The following is a 19119-nucleotide window of genomic DNA, read 5'->3' on the forward strand; positions in this document are numbered from 1 at the left end:
CGGAGCCCATCCCTAGAAAGACCAGGCCTGGGATCGCGCAGGTAACACCTAGCGTTCCTGGAATCCGGAAGAGAGTTTAATCCGTCGCAACACACGGCAATCCGCGGGTCAGAGTCAGCAGTGACTGGCCACTGTATAAAAGCCCCCCTATTAATGCTTCAGAATTAAGCAATGTCATCTCTCCCCACGAAACCTTCAAACTTGAGTATGCTTGAGGCGTATGATAAACTTCGAGACTATTTGATTCTGAAATCCAGTTTTACTGAGAATAGCAATTGCATGGAAGTTTAAGTCCCCAAGAAGTTATGGTCTATTTTGAGATCCATATAAGGCGATGTGCTTTATCCCACAGCCCAAGAAGACATGTTTGGGATTGCGACGATCCTTATTAATGAAAAAGGGCTACTTCGAAGTTAATCACACTGCCTAAAGAACTGTGACAGACAGCTAAACTGTGTTCACCCTACTGTGATTTCCAAATTGGTGGGGCATGATTCTCTCTCGTGTTATAGAACCATTCTGGCGCTTGGTGAGTGTAGAGTGCAGATTCAGAGTGTAGAGTGCAGATTCAGAGTGTAGAGTGTAGAGTGCTGAGTGCAGATTCAGAGTGTAGAGTGCAGATTCAGAGTGTAGAGTGCAGATTCAGAGTGTAGAGTGCAGATTCAGAGTTTAGAGTGCTGATTCAGAGTATAGAGTGCAGATTCAGAGTGTAGAGTGCAGATTCAGAGTGCAGAGTGTAGAGTGCAGATTCAGAGTGTAGAGTGCAGATTCAGAGTGTAGAGTGTAGAGTGCAGAGTGCAGATTCAGAGTGTAGAGTGCAGATTCAGTGTAGAGTGCAGATTCGGAGTGTAGAGTGCATATTCATATTGTAGAGTGCAGATTCAGAGTGTAGAGTGTAGAGTGCAGATTCAGAGTGTAGAGTGCAGATTCAGAGTGTAGAGTGCAGAGTGCAGATTCAGAGCGTAGAGTGCAGATTCAGTGTAGAGTGCAGATTCGGAGTGTAGAGTGCATATTCATATTGTAGAGTGCAGATTCAGAGTATAGAGTGCAGATTCAGAGTGTAGAGTGCAGAGTGTAGAGTGTAGAGTGCAGAGTGTAGAGTGCAGAGTGCAGAGTGTAGAGTGCAGATTCAGAGTGTAGAGTGCGGATTCAGAGTGTAGAGTGCAGATTCAGAGTGTAGAGTGTAGAGTGCAGATTCAGAGTGTAGAGTGCAGATTCAGAGTGTAGAGTGTGGAGTGTAGAGTGCAGATTCAGAGTGTAGAGTGCAGATTCAGAGTGTAGAGTGCAGATTCAGAGTGTAGAGTGCAGAGTGTAGAGTGTAGATTCAGAGTGTAGAGTGCAGATTCAGAGTGTAGAGTGCAGAGTGTAGAGTGTAGAGTGCAGAGTGTAGAGTGTAGAGTGTAGAGTGTAGAGTGCAGCTTCAGAGTGTAGAGTGCAGATTCAGAGTGTAGAGTGCAGAGTGTAGAGTTCAGATTCAGAGTGTAGAGTGCAGATTCAGAGTGTAGAGTGCAGATTGTGAGTGTAGAGTGCAGATTGTGTGGGTGGCTCTGTATGTGTGTGTGTGTGGCTTTGTGTGTGTGGCTCTGTGTGGGTGTAAATGCAATAGGTCATGCATTTGCGAGCGATTAAGCTATTGGCATTGTAAATGACAATGCCATTTATCTAACGATTACGCTATTGGCAATGTAACTGACAATGCCATTTATTTATGATTAAAAAAAAAGTCATGAGCAATGCCAATAGCTCTTCCTTTAATAATGCCGAGATCTTTGCATTGTAAATGCTTGTTTGTTCTTCAGTTTGTGTAGAACCTGAGTTCTGCCACCAGCTTGCAACTGTCTGTAAGGCACTTCTTGAGGGTCAGATCTATTTTTCTTAATTAAGTCTGAAAGTCTGCAATGACTTTTCTTTGTCTTTAGGGCCACCCAACACTATCTGCTGTTAGGAAGTATCTTGAACCTTTTCTCTTTTTATATGTTGTTTAATTTGAATTTTTGTATTTTCTCACTGTCTCTTATATCTCCAAGATGGTTTGTAGGGAATGCTGTTGTTTACAAATAAATAATAATAAAAGAAATTGTGATGGATAAGGAAAGAAAAAAAATTACGCTGTTTGTTTAATCATGTTCTTTGGTATAGGAATGGTATTCATATTTGAATGAATACAAGCATAACAAGCATTTGCAATGCAATAGGTTTCACATTCACACGAGTTTGAGCTATTGGCATTATAAATGACAATGCCTTTTATTTATGTTTTGGGTTTTAAATCATAAATAAAAGGCATTGTCATTTACAATACTTATAGATTAAACTCTTGAAAATGCGATTCCTATTACATTGAAATAAAGGGCCTCCTCAACCACTTGTTAGATTGTAAATATGAGAGGAAGATACCAGCCTGCGACGGCTTCAAAGTAGTGATAAATAGTGCAGTTAGGAAGATGTGTAAGTGTTGTAAATTAAACAGACAGAACTGTGAAGTGAGAGTTACATATGGTCCTAGCTATAAACACTAACAAAGCGCTCCAACACCTTTAGCTCTGTGATTACACTGTTGTGGTTCAGGAGGCAGAGCGGGGGGTGCTTTTTCCTGCCCTCTCCGTGGCCTAATAAAAAACACTCCAGCTGTAGTAGGGCCCTGGCTTCAACTCCTGGTGCAGGGCGGGCTGTGCTTTATGACAGGCATGGAGGAAAGGAGGGATGGTCTCAGCTATAGGTCCGGCCTTGTACAGTGCCCCTGCTGTTACAAGTGAGCAAGAGGCACTGAAGTGGTGTTATTGGTATTGATGATGGAGGCATTGCTGGTGGTGGTATTGGTATTGGTGGTGGTGGTATTGGGGGTGGTGGTATTGGTGGTGCTGGTATTGGTGGTGGTGGTATTGGTGGCGCTGGTATTGGTGGTGGTGGTGGTGATGGTATTGGTGGTGGTATTGGTGGTGGTATTGGTGGTGGTACCGTGACCCTGCTGTTACTAGTGAGCAAGAGGCACTGAGGTGGTGTTGTTGGTATTGATAATGGAGGCATTGCTGGTGGTGGTGGTGGTGGAATTGGTGGTGGTGATATTGGTGGTGGTGGAATAGGATTGGTAGTGGTGGTATTGGTGATGGTGGTGGTATAGGTGATGGTATTGGTGGTGGTATCGGTGGTGGTGGTATTGATGTTGTGGTATTGATGGTGGTGGTGGTATTGGTGGTGGTGGCATTGGCCATGGATTTGGTATTGGTGGTGGTGGTATTGGATTGGTGGTGGTGGTATTAGTGGTGGTATTGGTGGTGCATGTATTAGTGGTGCTATTAGTGGTAGTGGTATTGGTGGTGGTGGAGGCGGTGGTATTGGTGTTGGTGTTGTTATTAATTAAAGGAATTTGAAAACAACCCTTTCGGTGACTTAGTACAGATGACAGGTAACACAGCTGTGCTGTTCTCAGCTTCAGCCCATTAGCACAGGATTATGTGCTACCTGGATTTCACATGACTTAACACCATCGCTGCTAATGGTTTTCCCCTCCTGTGCTGATGAATGTGTAAATCCCATTGTTTCATGACGAGCTCAGCTCGTCATCAGCACAGCTCCACTGTGCCTCATGACGAGCTGAGCTCGTCATGAGCATCGAAGGAGTTAATTTGCTAATCATTTCTAAATCCATTTAACTTGGGGGGTTGAAACAGACACAAGATAATGCTGGGTTAAAGTGATACAAAGCAGGCGCCTGTGTTAAGGGGCTGCCTTGCTGCTTAAAAAACACACAAGTGGTTTCAGCTGAAAGCAGCTCATGTCCATAAGAGAAACGTAATAAAGTAAATAGTGCTTACAAACTAAATAACAGGTCCCGTGTAACAACAGAAGTAAAGAATCCAGTAGCAATGGAAGGTTACAAACAAAGACAAGGCTATACTAAGGAGGGACTAACAAGCCTATTAACGAATCCGAAGGCAGCATTTACGAAAGACAATGACACAAGCCAATGAAAAGTATGGGAGGAGAGTGGGCGCAGCTTCTCTCCCATACTCTACTACCACAGTCTTGCAGAGTGAGCAGCGCATGCGGGCTGCAGCTAGGCTCTGCCTAAAAAGTAATATACAGGAAGGTTTTTTTTTTGTAGTATTAGGTTCTAGGATATGGAGCCGTGATTTTTGTAATTAAAGGGGCATATTGATGTGGGGCCAAAATGTATGTTTAGAGATGGTGTGGATAGAGGTGGCAGATAGAGATAAGTAGGGAATCTGGGTGATGGAAGGTTTTTGCCTAATAGGAAGGAGTACTAAATTCCCAACCTGTGGTGCTAGATGGACCAGGAGGGGGCCTGGATGTGCTTTTGTTTGGAGCCCTTGCCCTTCTTAAGCCTCACAATACTATCTGTTAATTGCTCTCTTGTGAATACTTGATTCTGAATTTGGTTATTTGTTGGGCACATTGATTTTCACTGTTGCTTCATCATTGAAATAACTGCTGTCTCCCAAGCATCTCCCCGATCCCCTGGGTTTCTACAGACCTACGAATGAAGTCTTTATCCATCTGTTTTCGATCTCCACAAACCTGAGAGAGGGGATATTTTTCACCTCAGAAATCTGAGTGAAATCTTAGCCAATTCGAGCTTCACTAGTGGGTCTATTTGATGTCACTCAGAACCCCTCATGAAAATTCAGCTCAATCGTCACAGTCATTCATCTATAATTCTACGTATTTAATTTACAGTTTTTATAGAGTGCATTGTGTTTTCTTTTGGTTACTTTAAATCTCTGTGTGGGTAGAGACTGTGTGAGGGAAAAAAATGGTGGGTAAGCAAATGTCACAGTTCTATGCTCTTCAGTCATTACCTTTAGGGTGGTGACTAAAGGATACCAGGATAGCAATCAATCTCTCTCACAAATATACACACACCCAAACAGACAGATATTCACATGCACGCTCCATACACCACACATTCCTTTCTTGTACTATGAAAAGCATAAAATGTAATCCAAACACACACATAACGCGACACAATGGAATGACTTGCCTTAGGAGGGACACTCCTCCAGCACTCTTCTGTATACCCTGGGGTTAATTTATGTATTTGTTTATTTAACTACATTAACCACCTCAAGTTTGGACCTGTTCATGAAAGGCTGATGCTTGCTATGGATAGTTAATTGTGACCTCATAAACTCCAGATCATGGTCCATTGTACTTCTTCATAAACAATCTTCTTTGAAAAAGCCAAGGCTGCAGCATGCTAATAGGTACAAATTCATACCTGCTAAAACTACTCACATAGAAAGACCGTCTCAGGTTTTTTTTAATTAAATTTATGTTGCATAATGTAGTGGCAGTCCGCAAATCAATGAGCTCAGCCTATGATGTGTAGAATGAAACATTTTCTATAATAATTGCACAATGGCGAACAACCATTGTCTCACCAATCATACAAAACAACAGCACAGGAACTGACACTATGTGCCTGCTACAATTTACAAGTAGCCATATATACTAGTTATATTTGTAAATCAGGGATGTTCAAAGTGCTCACCGACTCGTTTGCAAATGTGACTGAAAATGTGGATGAAAGTTGAATTGCAACCATGATATCAACAGGTCCCTTTGTACATTGTCCATTTGCTTAGGATTGCAAAACAACTATCTTAATGAACATTAACTGGGTAAGTCACAATTTGTGAACCTCTATGATTGGCTATAAATACAGGGTTGGTTGCCTGCAAGGGACAGCAGATCCCCATCCTTGTATTTTCTTTCACACACAAGAAACCTTTTAGACCTGGCAAGGTGCTACTTTAAAAAAAAAGTCTTCTTTTGGTAACAAATTGACAAATCTTGTGAACCACTGCCTGAGCTTGCTGATGCTGCTCAATATAAATCTCTGTTCCCTGGAGACAGCCTCCCATTTGTGACTCAGTTACTCTTCCCTCTTCGGGGTTGGTAGCAGATCAATGCTTGCAACCTCAATTGCAGTTGCGCACCAATGATGCATAATTTACAGAATCACAAGTCAGAGTGTCACCTATTTCCTGCCCCTTCCTATTGATGATGTGGAAATATTCACAAAAACCCTTTTATGAGTTGGAAAGATGTCAGATTTGCAAAGGGCTTTAGCACATGATAAAAAGCCCTTTTGTGCTCACAACCCCTGTTGTTTTGGGAAGCGTAGGTTTTGTGACAGCAAAAGGTCTTTGCACATGAGTAGGTTCTCTATGGCCCAATGTTAAAACCACTATGGATTGCTACTTTGGTTCAGTTAAGAGCATACATTGATCAAAGAACTATTCCTGTCACATTGTAAATTGACATTAATCTCATTTCAGAATCTGGGAAGAGACTATTTGAAGGTGACATCGTTTTGCTGGTAAGCGCTACTTATGAATGGAGTTTTTGATATACTACTGCGTTCCAAGATGCTGATACCTCTTAGCTATAATGGAACAATTACTGGTACAGACTGAATTCCAGCTGACTCAGTTTAATTAGTAAAACTTACAGAAATGTTGTATACAGGGTATTTCTCCAGCTGTTGCCAAGGAGTGTGGAAGGTTGTGCTACAACCATGGTCTTCAAGGAATGAAGAGGTATTTTATGAGAAGCAGGGTTTACAGGAACCAGGCCCAGCTCAACACATGCTGCTGCATCACCCTTGCTCCTGTCTCATCCTTGCTTTCCCCCCCTATGTTCCGAAGGCCTTCTATTTGGTTTTCCCTCATTTTTACTGCTTTCTCCTTGGTTTTTATTTGTTTTTTTGAGTGTGTTCTCCTTGCTTTTCCTTCATTTTTAACTGCTTTCTCCGTGCTTTTTACCTCATTTTTTAGTGTCTCCTCCATGCTTTTCCCTCATTTTTCAAAGCTTTCTCCATGCTTTTTCCCGTGTTTTTGAGTGCCTTCTCCTCTTTCCCCTCATTTTCACTGATTTCTGACTGCTTTTCCACTGTTTTTTAGTGCATTCTCCTTGCTTACCCTTCGTTTTTCATTGCCTTCTCCTGTTTTTACACTTGCTTTTTGAGTGCCTTTCCCTTGCTTATCCCTCGTTTTTCACTGCTTTCTCCTGCTTTCGCCCCCATTTTTTGAGAACCTTCTCCATGCTTTTTCCTTGTATCCAGTGGTATCTCCTTGCATTCTCCAAAGTTTTTTGAGTGCCTTCTCCTCCTTTTTGCTCGTTTTCACAGCTTTCTCCTCGCTTTTACCCCCGTTTTTTGAGTGCCTTCTCCTTGCTTTTCCCTTGTTTTTCACTGCTTTCTGCTTGCTTCTTCCACTATTTTTGAGTGCCTTCTCCATGCTTTACCCTTATTTTCACTCTTTCCCCTTGCTTTTCCTCATGTTTTTTGAGTGCCTTCACCTTACTTTTCCCTTATCTACACTGCTTCCACCTTGCTATTTCCACAGTTTTTTAATAGCTTCTCCTTTCTTCTCTTTCGTTTTCACTGCTTTCTCTTTGTTTGTGTTGCCCTTTTATGAGTGCCTTCTCCTTGCATTTCTCTCGTTTTCAGTGCTTTCACCATGCCTTTCCTTCATTGCCACTCCTGATCGCTTGTTCCTGCATTGCATTGCCCATCGCCTCCCACCACCCCTGCCTCTTCCTAATACCAACATAATGGAGGCATAGTGTAACCCCATTGAGCAGGACCCAGGCTGTTGCATTGCCCTTGCTCCTGTCTTCTCCTTGGTTTTTCTCCTGTTTCTTGGGTGCCTTCTCATTGCTTTTCTCTCATTTTCACAGCTTTTTCCTTGTTTTTTTGAGTGCCTTCTCCTTGCTTTTACCGTTTTTCACTGCTTTCCCCACCTTAGTCCCCTGTTTTTTAAAAGATTTCTCCTTCTTTTCTCCTTGTATTCACTGCTTTCTCCTTGCGTTTACCCCAGTTTTCTTGAGAGACTGCTTCTCCCTTTCACTAGTTTTCACTGCTTTCTCCTCCCTTTTCCCCCATTGTTTGAGTGCATTCTCCTTTCCTTTCCCTCGTTTTTCATTGCTTTCTCCTGCTATTCTCCCCTTTTTTGAGTGCCATCTCCTTGCTTTTCCCTCATTTTTTGCTGCTTTCCCCTTGTTTTTTTCCTCCCTTTTTGTGAGCCGCCTTCTTTGGTTACCTCATTTTTTAGTGTATTCTCCTTGGTTTTTCCATGTTTTTTATGAGTGCTTTCTCCTTGCACTTCCCTCGTTTTCACAGCTTTCTCCTTACTTTTTCCCAGTTGTTTTAATCTTCTTATTTTTTCTTGTTTCTCACTAAATTCTGCTGCTTCTTCTCCTGTTTTTTTAGAGCATTCTCCTTGCTTTTCCCTCATGTTTTCACTACTTTCTCATTGCCTTTTCCCCGTTTTTTGAGCGCCTTTTTGCTTTTCTTTCGTTTTACCTGCTTTCTCCTTGTAAATATGGCGCATGCCTGCGTTTTTTAAATAACACAGCTTGGCTTAGCAAAATTGATTGTGGTACCGCACCATTTCATTGTAAACATGTCCCTTAGTTCCATCTCGATTCTCAGGGTCAGGCTATTCCGAACCAATGTGCAAAAGAAAAATAATGTGATAACAGCCAAGGGCACATTAGAATTTTTAGCATTGATTATTTTCTGAGGTCTACATCGAGTATAGCTAACTTAACTTGAGCAAGCTTTAAATATGGTTGACTACAATGTGTGAATCAATAACTACGCATAATGTGCATTACTAAAATTATTAAGTGAAATGAAAAATAGTGGCAAAACATCACCAATTGCTTCAACTAGTCTTAGGATTTCTCTAATGAGCCTGGGAGAAGCATTAATCACCCACAGTGTCCTTTTGCTTTGCTTTCAAGAAACTTTTCCCACAAACCAACTCCTGCATAGGTCACTGATAGACTCATCATGTGCAAAAACGCACTGTGTTTGTGACCTCACTAAGTACCAGCTACACGAGTGAACAGAGTCTCAGCCCTCTCCCTGGGACTCCCTAGTGCCTAGAGTCTGTCACCCTCTGCTTTGTGGCTCTATCTCCAGCCTCATATGAACAGCTCCACTGCAGCGGCTCTTCATGGCTCACGCCGTCTCAGTGCTCAAACCCTGTATCCCCATCAGCTCCCCTGCTCAAACACACACAGCTTACTGGGGCAGCAAATTGCTCTTCAGGCACTATTAACATGCGTGATACACTGTCCTTAACTGGTTTGTTGCAGACAGTTTGGTTCTGTGCCCTAGCAAGGAGTTAGACAAAGCGGAAAGGGCCCTCCGGCCCAGCGGAGAGAACCTCATCTCAGTCCCCAGAGTTAAAAAAGCCAGGTCCGGAGGCCGCCGCTTCTCGGTCCACACGGCCAAACAATGGAACAACCTCCCACGGAGACTGAGAACTGAACCCAATCTCCTCCAGTTCAGGAAATCACTAAAGACCCTTCTCTTTCCTCACCCATAATTCCCTCCATTGCTGAACCCTCCTTGAGTTTCAGGTCTAGCGCTGGGATGCTCTAGGGTTACTACGCGCTCTACAAAACCTTTAAATAAATAAATAAATAAATAAATAGACACAGCTGGATTTTTTTAAGGCAAAGAACAGCATCCAATCAGTTTCTGTGTCTTTTCTGGGGTACAGACACTTAGGGGCATATGCATGTATCAAAAAAGTGATTTGCGATTCTCAAAATGTGATTTTTAGCAAATCGTATTTTGAGAACCGCAAATCGCGATGTAAAAAAGTCGCAAACATTTTGCGATTTCTAAAAATTCTTAGAATATACTGCGAATCCCGTTTTTGCGATTCCTTATTTGCGAAATTCGCAAATACAAAAGTGCAAATTTAGGGGATCTGCAATTCGGGTGCAGCTTGATGACATCACACCCAAGAAGTGGGAGTGACATTTTGCACCTGATTGCCTGAGGCAGAGTCAGAGGCTGTGAGGAGAGGCAGAGAAGTGAGCACAGCATTTCAAAACAGCTACAATGGATTCACTGGACAAAGAGAAGGACAAGGAGACGGCAGTGAGAAAGAGAAAGCACAAGTTCAGCGAGAGGGAGCATGAGGTGCTGATCGAGGAGATGATGTGCTGCCATGAACTACTATTTGGCAAAAAGGCACTCCGTGTACCTGAGTCCAGAAAGAGGGAGATCTGGCTGGATATACAGGAGAAGGTAAATGCGGAGGCCAAGAAGACCAGGGGTGGAACATCAACAGCAACCGACTCAACACCCCATGAGGAGTTGCTGGAGTCCACCCTCCTGCCCGAGAGCATCAGTGGTGTGGCTGACATAGACAGCTCCGACCCTGCAACCACCAGCCAAGGTAAGATGCATGCCAAATGCAGGCGCACACATCACTATCCCATTCACACAGTCAGGAATGCACCAAACACAAACTGCTCATTCCACTGCAGTCCACTTTTTCCAGCACACACAGCAATTAATCATGGGAGACGTAGTCAGGTGCATAACAGTGGGGCAATGAGACACAACAATGTTGAAGCAGTATGTGAATTACCTTAAAGGGAAAAAGCAATCGATAGCAGTTAGCCAATACAAATTGAGAAAACTTTATTGAGTGAGAAATGCAGACAATGTCACAAAATCAAAAATTCCCTTTCCATCCACAGCACAACCTAGGATTCAGGATAACAAAGCAGGAGCTAAGGAGGTGGAACATATGGATGAGCAGGCAGGGAAGGGGGACTACAATGATACCACAGAGACCACACCTGTCCCAAAGAGAAAGCGCACCATTGTGGCTCCCCTGCCACCTCTGGAGGTTGACACACAGTCCACAGGGGAGGATGATGCTGAGGCAGAATCAGGGCAGCGTGTGACACAGGTGCCGGAACAGCACACACCCCAACATAGAGAGCAAGGAGCCGTGAGACGCCGGTCAAGGGCGAGCACCAGCTTGGCCACAGATGAAGAGGCTACAGTGTTTGCTGGACTGGAGGGCAGCATGCTGCAGATATAGCGCCTGCAACAAAAATGAATGTGTTCCATTAACCGGCAGCTGTTCACAGTCAATAAAAGCCTATGTTACATGGGGGAGGGCATTATGGGAATGCCGGGTGCTATCCATGAACTGTGTGCCACATTAAAGAGGGACAAGGCAGCCAGGCGCAGGGTAAGCCAATGTGCCGACAGCCGTCTGAACAGCTACACCAAGGCGGTGAACCACCTGTGCACTGCCAATAGCCAGCTGACACTTCGCACCGTCAGCATGCAAGTGGAGATGTTCCACTGCTGCCAGGATATGGCGAAAGGCCTGGTGCAGGTCACCACTGCTGTGGAACAACTGCAGACAGCAAACACAGGTGGCACAGCACTCCTGGGCTCTGGGAAGAGTGAGGAGGTGTCTAGCAGGAGTAGCATCACCCCACCAGTGCCCGATCCACGAAGGTGCAGTGGGAGACAGGGTGCAAAACCTGTGTATTCAAGGGGGGCAGTCAGCACCCAGAGCAGGCAGCAGCAGTCCGTCCCAGGAGGAGATGAACTGGCAACACTGAGTCACGCAAATGGGTGGGGCAACCCATTCCAACAGGACTACAGACTTGCATGCATACCTGCACTGTGGACCTAACATGTGCTATGTATAGCAACACTCATTGAGTCTGTCAGGCTGTGTGACGAAATATTATCCCGGGTTTGAATAAACACAGACCTGGTAAAAAATATATTTAGCATCATGTCATTATTACTCACCTAGAAGTAGTCCTGTGTGATCTCATCCCGTCTCTGTCATCCGGCAGCTGCCCCAACTCCACCTGGGCCCTCATCGTCAGAAGTATCAGTATCAGTCAGTTCTATTGGGATGCCGTTTGTCATAGCTATGTTGTGGGGCATTGCACAGGTAGCCACACTCTTGCAGCAGGTCTCAGGGCTGTATTGGAGTGCTCCTCCGCTTTTATGCAGGCAGCGGAACCGGCTCTTCAGGATCCCAAATATCCGCTCTTTTACACAGCGCTTAGATTTGTGTGCACAGTTGTATCTCCTCTCCCTGGAATTGGCTGGATTTAGGTATGGTGTCAGGATAAAGTCCTGCACTGCATATGCACTGTCACCTGCAGGAATGGAAACGAGAGGTGAGTCAATGTCCCCCACCCCAATGATGTACTGTATGTTGGGATGTTTGACAGGTTTTTACCTAGCAGGTAATAGTTTTCATATGCAACTTAGGTCTCTTTCCGCTATAGGCAATGGAACAGCTTCATTTGGCGGGTTAATACAGCTGCTACCCTATGAAATTCCAGTAAAAAAGAACTCACCAAACTCGCCAGCATTGAGACGTCTGTATATCCCACTATGTCTAAAGATGAAAGAGTCGTGAGAACTGCCTGGGTATTTAGCTACAATATCATTGATGGTATTTTTGGCATTGCAGATGATCTGTATGTTTAGGGAATGATACGATTTACGTTTTCTAAATACATATTCATTGGTTGATGGGGGTGTGAGGGCCACATGGGTCCCATCTATGCAGCCAATTATGTGGGGGAATTGTGCAATCTGGCACAAGTCCAGTTTTGTTTGCTGTAATGCCTGTTGTGAGCTGGGGAATTGTATGTGATGTTGTAGCCTCTGTACTTTTGCATTTAGGAATGCATGGAAGAAGCGCAACAGGCAACACTAGGAGACCCCACCTGCCATTGCTATCACCCCGTGAAAACTCCCTGAGGCCAGTAGGTGCAGTGAGCACAGGACCCGCAAAAGGGTTGGAATTGTTTTTATCCTGAGTTTTGGGTGTTCCAGATGGGGTTTCAGCTCTGCTATCAGGTCTAAAATGGTTTTTGAGTCCAGCCTGTACGTCTCATGGATCTCCTCCTCAGTCTGCTGGAACAGAGTGATGCGCACTCTGAAGATCCGTTCCTGTCACCTCCTCTTCTGTGCTGCTGCCCGAATTTGCAGCCTGGCTATCACATATAGCGCTGCCTTTGTGAAAGTCCCTGTTGCATTGTGGGCTTGTTTATATAGCTTGCACCTGGTTACCACCTGCATTGAGTTGGTGGTAAGATTGATGTGGAAATTTGCACATTTTGGGAATTTGCAATTGCTAATTTTTCATACATTGCTTTGCGAATTCTCAAACTGTGATTTCTCTATTTGTGATTTTTGCAGACTGCGTATCGCAGACTGCGTATTTGCAGAAAAATGTGCATACTTCGGGCCTCGCAAAATAAGAAATAGCACAAATTGTGATTTTTTATTTTGTAATGCCAAAATGTGTCATTCATCGCGTTTGTCTATTGGGCGATCGCAAACACTGTTTTTTTGCGATTCGCAGTGTTTGCAAGCGCAAAATAGTTTTCATATGCAACTTAGGTCTCTTTCCGCTATAGGCAATGGAACAGCTTCATTTGGCGGGTTAATACAGCTGCTACCCTATGAAATTCCAGTAAAAAAGAAGATCAAGAAATAGCTGGAGCCAAACTACATGGGCACCTGACTGCCAGACCCAAAATGAGCACCAAGTTTGCCCTCAGAGTAATCAGGCAGACCCGTACAAGGCCAACTGTGGAAGGTAGGGTATGCTAGAATTTCAGAACGTCAGAAAGCACACAATAACACTTAAACAATTTATAAATCAATGACCAGCCAGTGCTACATTTGGGTCAAACACATACTTTAGTACACATGCTGCTACATACTAAACATAACTTAACAAATGCTTACCCTGAAAAACGTCCCTCTTTAGTCTCTCCTATCTACAGATCTGTGTATGAAGGTAACTCAGTGTTAGATAGTGAAGGTCCCTTCCTATGGTGTCTGTCACATCTTTCCTTTTGTATTTGTCACATAGTTCACAATGCAAAACCCATCCTTCGTCACAGTGAGAACTCCCTCGTATTCTATTGTATTTACTAGAGAATTCACAATGTAAAGCACCTTCACATTGTGTTTCCCACAGAGGGTACACCATGAAAAACACCCCTTCCTTGTGTATTTGTTAAGGTGCCACTGATACAATATCACTATCAGTTGTGGAATTACTTCATTGGTGGACTAACACTGCTTTCCAAACAAATGCAAAAAGATTAAACAAGTGGTGAAGCCAAACTCCCTTTCTCTAAACTGCTTTCGATTTTACAAGGTTAAATGAGCCCTGGTTAACAGTCAGATCTAAAAACAACCAAGGAGATTTCTTTGCTTAACCCTCTGACAAACCTATGCACTCCTTTCAAAATTCCATGAGAGGAGATGCTTAGTCCACACCAAATGGTCAGCTATCTTGTGAAAATATAACACAGATCATAACATTATCTTGCTAATCTCTTCCAAATATCAACTACTTTTTATGTTATACCTCATACGTTTGCTTACCTTAAACCTTCTTGTATGTGATTTGTAAAGATGACTCAAAACAGAATTAGTCATTACAAAAACTACATTTGTTTTGCTATATTTCATGTCAGTGTTTGGAGGTGAAAATATACACAATGCTTATGCTTTGAACGACTAAAGAATCCAATAATTCGTTAATCACTCTTTTTTTCTTTCTGGATAGAGAGAGAAAAATGCTGTGACAGATCATTCAAAGCGATGGAAGTTTCCTATCCCTTACATCCTGGCTGATAATTTGGGTAATTATTGTATATCAATAGTTCTATCACATATTTTATATTTGCCCTCTTCTCGCTACTATGTGTTCACCTGAACACAAACACATCGAAACAAGCATTTGCAATGTAATAGGTCTCACATTAGGAAAGTTTGAGCTATTGGTATTGTAAATGACAAATATTCTATTTATGTGTTGGTTTTGAAAATAGCGAAATTAATAGCTTAGTCATTTACAATGCCAATAGTTTTAACTTTCACAAATGTGACACCTATAGCATTTGTAATGCAATATGTGTTGTATTTACGTGACTTAGATGTATTGATATTACAAATAACAATGGCTTTTAATTTTTTTTAATAATTAATACTTAAATAAAAGTAATTGTAATTTATAATGGCAATAGCTTTAACTTTTGTAAATAACTTATGTGAAGATTATGTTCAGTGTATTTTATTGTGACGAAAATCCAAGATAAGTGTTGTCTCCCCACCTGTATCTCCAGGTACGGAATCTCTTGGACTCCCACCACAACCCCATGGCAGGTGGTTGCTCCAGTTGTCTGCACCACTGCCCATATAGGGAGAACACTAGTGCCTTCCTGAGGTTGACATAGAGTCCTGAGATAGCCCTAAAACTCTGAAGCTTCTCCAGCAAACGGGTAACCAATACTTCCAGATGTCACAAGTACAACAGCTCATCATCCACATATAGCGAGATGCTATCCTTAATGTCTTCCACCCGAATACCCTACTGCCTCATCATATTTCGTAGGTGTTTGGTGAGTGGTTCTATCTCCAAAGCTAAGAGGAGTGGGGAGAGGGGACATCCCTGCCTTTGTTCCCCCTTGATATCCCACCTTTCCCAGACATATCCCCCAGATCGGACTCAAGCTACAGTGCTCATGTATAACAGGGCAACCCATCCTCTACATTTAGGGCCAAAGCACATTTTCAAGAGCACCACCCACACATAGTCTCAGCATTTTGATACACAAGCTAACCAGTACTGCCTCCAATTCAAACCCCTGCACTGAGTACATGACATGGATGAGTCTACGAAAATTCATGGTGGTACTCCTGGTGGGCTTGAAGCCACGCTGGTCCTCCGGCACCAGCGAGCCAACTAGACCCCTGTAACCTATTGCATAGAACCTGTGAACGTATCTTACTATCTACATTCATCATAGCATTAGGACATTAATAGCCAATCAGCGTAGGGTCCCTGCTTGGCTTTGGTAGCATTTTAGCGATTCCCTCACCCAATGACAGTGGCCGTGTGCGCCGGACATTCGCGTCCTGGAAGACCTCCAGCAGCTGATCCGATAGCAGATCCCAATATAACTGATAAATCTCTGGTAGGAGATCATCAGTTCCTGATGACTTGCTCCTGGGCATATCTTTAATGGCCATTTGTAGCTCCTCTTTAGTCAGTTCCACCTGTAGGTCATCTAGCTGATCTTTTTGCTACCTAGGTAGAGGCGATGCATCCAGGATTGGCGCAAAGAAACGTGTTCCATGAAATGTAAAGAAATCAAAAGATTTTACAGATTCGCGTAAGGGCTGGAGTTGTCTATGCAGTCTTTATCGGTGCTCGCTTTGCTTTTAAAATGTGTATTCATTCATTTTTCATGTAACTAAAACTTGCCTGGCCCACCAAAAAAGATGGAAATCAGATGTTGGTTGAACATAGAAATATTTATGTATCACTAACTCTTTTGATTAGGTCCTCTATATCGCAATTATTAGATTTACAATTACTAAACAGCATTACGGGGGCTTCTTGTTGCTAGTTGTTCATATATCATGTAGTGCTGCCAGGAACTGTCCATATCAATTTAGCTGCTCAGGGTATTATTCTACGACTGAGTGAAGAAGATTTAAGAGCTATGGTAAAAAACACACATCTTATAATGGTGAAACTTTGAATATATTTTTGAGTATTCAAAGACAACAAAGTACTGACGGGCTCCTTTATACTCCAGAGTACTGGTTTAACTTCATCAGGGCAATGGAGTAAAGTATTCTGTTGTCTGTCCTGATGGAGTAACCTCGTTCGGAATTTAGAGATGTCAGCCCCCCCCCAAGTGGACATCTCTTATATTGACAGTAACAACCGTCATAGCAGTTACATACTCAGTTCATTGAAAATGTGCCATGCTGCTCTGTCAACATCACAATGTCAACATCACACTTTCCATATATTTATATTTTCAAAAAGAAAATCCTGCCGTGAACTTTTAAAAAAAAATACAAAAGCTTGCCATGCGAGTTTTTCCGCCATGGCGTGGGTGTTATTAAAACATTTTGACTTTCACTTACCACCATGATCTGGATGACGGAGAAATTAAAAACTGTCCATTTGTCCACCCAGTCTAAATAGGTGGGAGGATGAATGCCTGGCCAAAACTGCGAAAGCTGCTATGCTGTCGGGCCATCAAAGGAGTACATCAGTGCCAGAGACGGAGTATTCTCCCTCACTGAAATATTTAGGTTCTGCCCGACTCTAAATTAAGAGGCCCAAACTTCAGTTTGGCAGAAAGGGCACTCCGTCGATTTTATGATGTACCCTCTCCGCCAAACCCTAAATCAGGCAGTTAAGGGCTTTTACAACATGAGTGAACTTTGACTTAACTACTCTTTAAAGTATGCTAAATGCTTCTGTATTGTTTATATGAAGTACCTGAAAGCGTTTATTTGATATGTTATGCAGGCAATGATGTAATTAATAACGATAGTGCCAATCTGAAGAAAAACTTCGAAGCTCTTTTGTGTGCTAATGATAAGTAGCAGTATTAGTAAGGTCCAGAAACTGTTTTTTAGAATAATCCAAATGTAAAACTGAGTGGGACAAATCATAGAGGTGTGTTGAAGATCACTCATTGTGTCAGGGCGTGACATAGATTGAATTGACAACTGCTACTGAATGAGCTACTGAATGATTGGTCTTTGAACCAATATGTGTCAACCTTTTTCACTGACATGCTTAGATTACGCATTGTAAGGCACAGCAACACCTCTACCTAAATAGATATATGTGTGTATTTTTCAGACCTGAATGCTAAAGGTGTCATCCTTCAGGCACTTGAAATGTTCCGTCTAAAGTCTTGCGTGGACTTTAAACCGTATGCAGGGGAGAAGACATACATCAAGTTTGAGAAGCTCGATGGGTAAGTCCTTGAGATTTAGATAATAAGGCATACAGCAACAGCATATTAGTGACTGACAGCCCTGTTCCCAGATACAAAAAAGGGTGCATCTTCCATTCTTCGATCTGTGCCTGCTTTTTCATACATTTACAACTCTTTTGGTTCATTGAAATCTGCAGCTGTACACAAGGACATATGAATTTACTAACTCATTTCGATGTCGGTCGTAAAAAATACTGAGCAACTCGGATTCGGGGAGTCCGACTGACCGAATATGATGTTTCCGAAAAACGTTCGGTCAGACTCCCATTGACTTCAGTTGGCCCTGTGTTCCGACCGACAACACAGGCTCCCAATAAACAAGCATTGGCACAGCCAATAGGTCTCGCTTTTGGGACCTTATCAATATTTAGTTATGGAGCACAATATCCTTGGTACAACAACATCAACTGTTGCATGGCTAAACACGTATAAGGTCCCAAAGGCGAGACCTATTGGCTATGCCAATGCTTGTGACTATTGTGTCAGTGCAGAATAAGCCGAATGTGCTCAACGACCTCACTACCCCATGTCTAGGTGGCTGAAAAACAGCATCCGGATGTGCCCTGTAGTGTTCTGCAAAACACACAAACTTGTATCAGCAGGAGCTGGCTGACGAGTCATGCTGGGACCTTGTGATCCGCAGACCCCCTGTCTGTCTCCTGCTCTGACAGCACTCAGAGGTGGCCAGGCTGATGGACACAAGGTCTCCTCTGGGGCCTGCCAGCATGGCCGAGCACGTCTGATCCCCCACGCACACACACAGGCAGTATTTGTGTGCACTGATGGCCAAGCATGGTCATGTTACTGTCAGGACGTCCCCTCTTGCGTGGGAGTAAATGGTTAACATTGTACAGTGCGCACAGTGGGCCATTGTTCGCCAGCCCTTGGAGTTCGGGAGATATGATTCCTCAAAATGTTTAAATAGTCCACACGAACAACAAGGATGTCAGTAATGAGAGGGTATGTCCGGTAGAAACTGTCTCCATCCTCAGCAGGACTGGAGTAGAGGGAGGCAGGACCCCCAACAGATGCCCCCACCCCACTGATCAACTTATGCCCTTCCTGGCATGGGTGGGGTCTGCAGGACGAGACCCATGACCCCTCAAAGCGCACCCACCAGGGCAGGAAGGAGAAATGTGTTAAGAAGCAGAAACCGGTAGGACGAGGAGCCTCAAATTAGATCAATATGCGTTTTTTATTGATTTACATTAGGAGTAAAGATGAGAATGCGGGGGGAGCGAGGGAAAGTGGATTCAGAGAAGGGAGAGGGGGCAATGGGACAGGAGATGGGCAAGGGTAGAGGAGAGAAGGGGATTAGAGATGGGAATAAGGAGAGCGAGGAACGAGTGTGGGGGAGTGAGGGACACACACAAACAGAGTGGAACCGAGGGGAGCAGAAACACGGAGCGGCAGGAAAGACCCAGGAACAAAGAGTAGAAGGAGAGACTTGAAAAAACAATC

At 43.4% G+C, this 19119-nt stretch overlaps 1 protein-coding gene across 1 annotated transcript in view; it reads left to right on the forward strand.

Moving 5' to 3' along the window:
- LOC147707018 (meprin A subunit alpha-like) overlaps nt 1–19119 on the forward strand; it is a 131442-nt gene that overhangs the window by 13978 nt on the left and 98345 nt on the right. Inside the window, exons 4-6 of the mRNA XM_086926244.1 lie at nt 6303–6343; nt 14415–14490; nt 17520–17637. Of these exons, the coding sequence (XP_086782370.1) occupies nt 6303–6343; nt 14415–14490; nt 17520–17637 (235 nt within the window). The remainder of the gene's footprint in view (nt 1–6302; nt 6344–14414; nt 14491–17519; nt 17638–19119) is intronic.

Source organism: Lissotriton vulgaris, chromosome 6 (genome assembly GCF_964263255.1).
Source record: "Lissotriton vulgaris chromosome 6, aLisVul1.2, whole genome shotgun sequence".
Taxonomy (NCBI): domain Eukaryota; kingdom Metazoa; phylum Chordata; class Amphibia; order Caudata; family Salamandridae; genus Lissotriton; species Lissotriton vulgaris.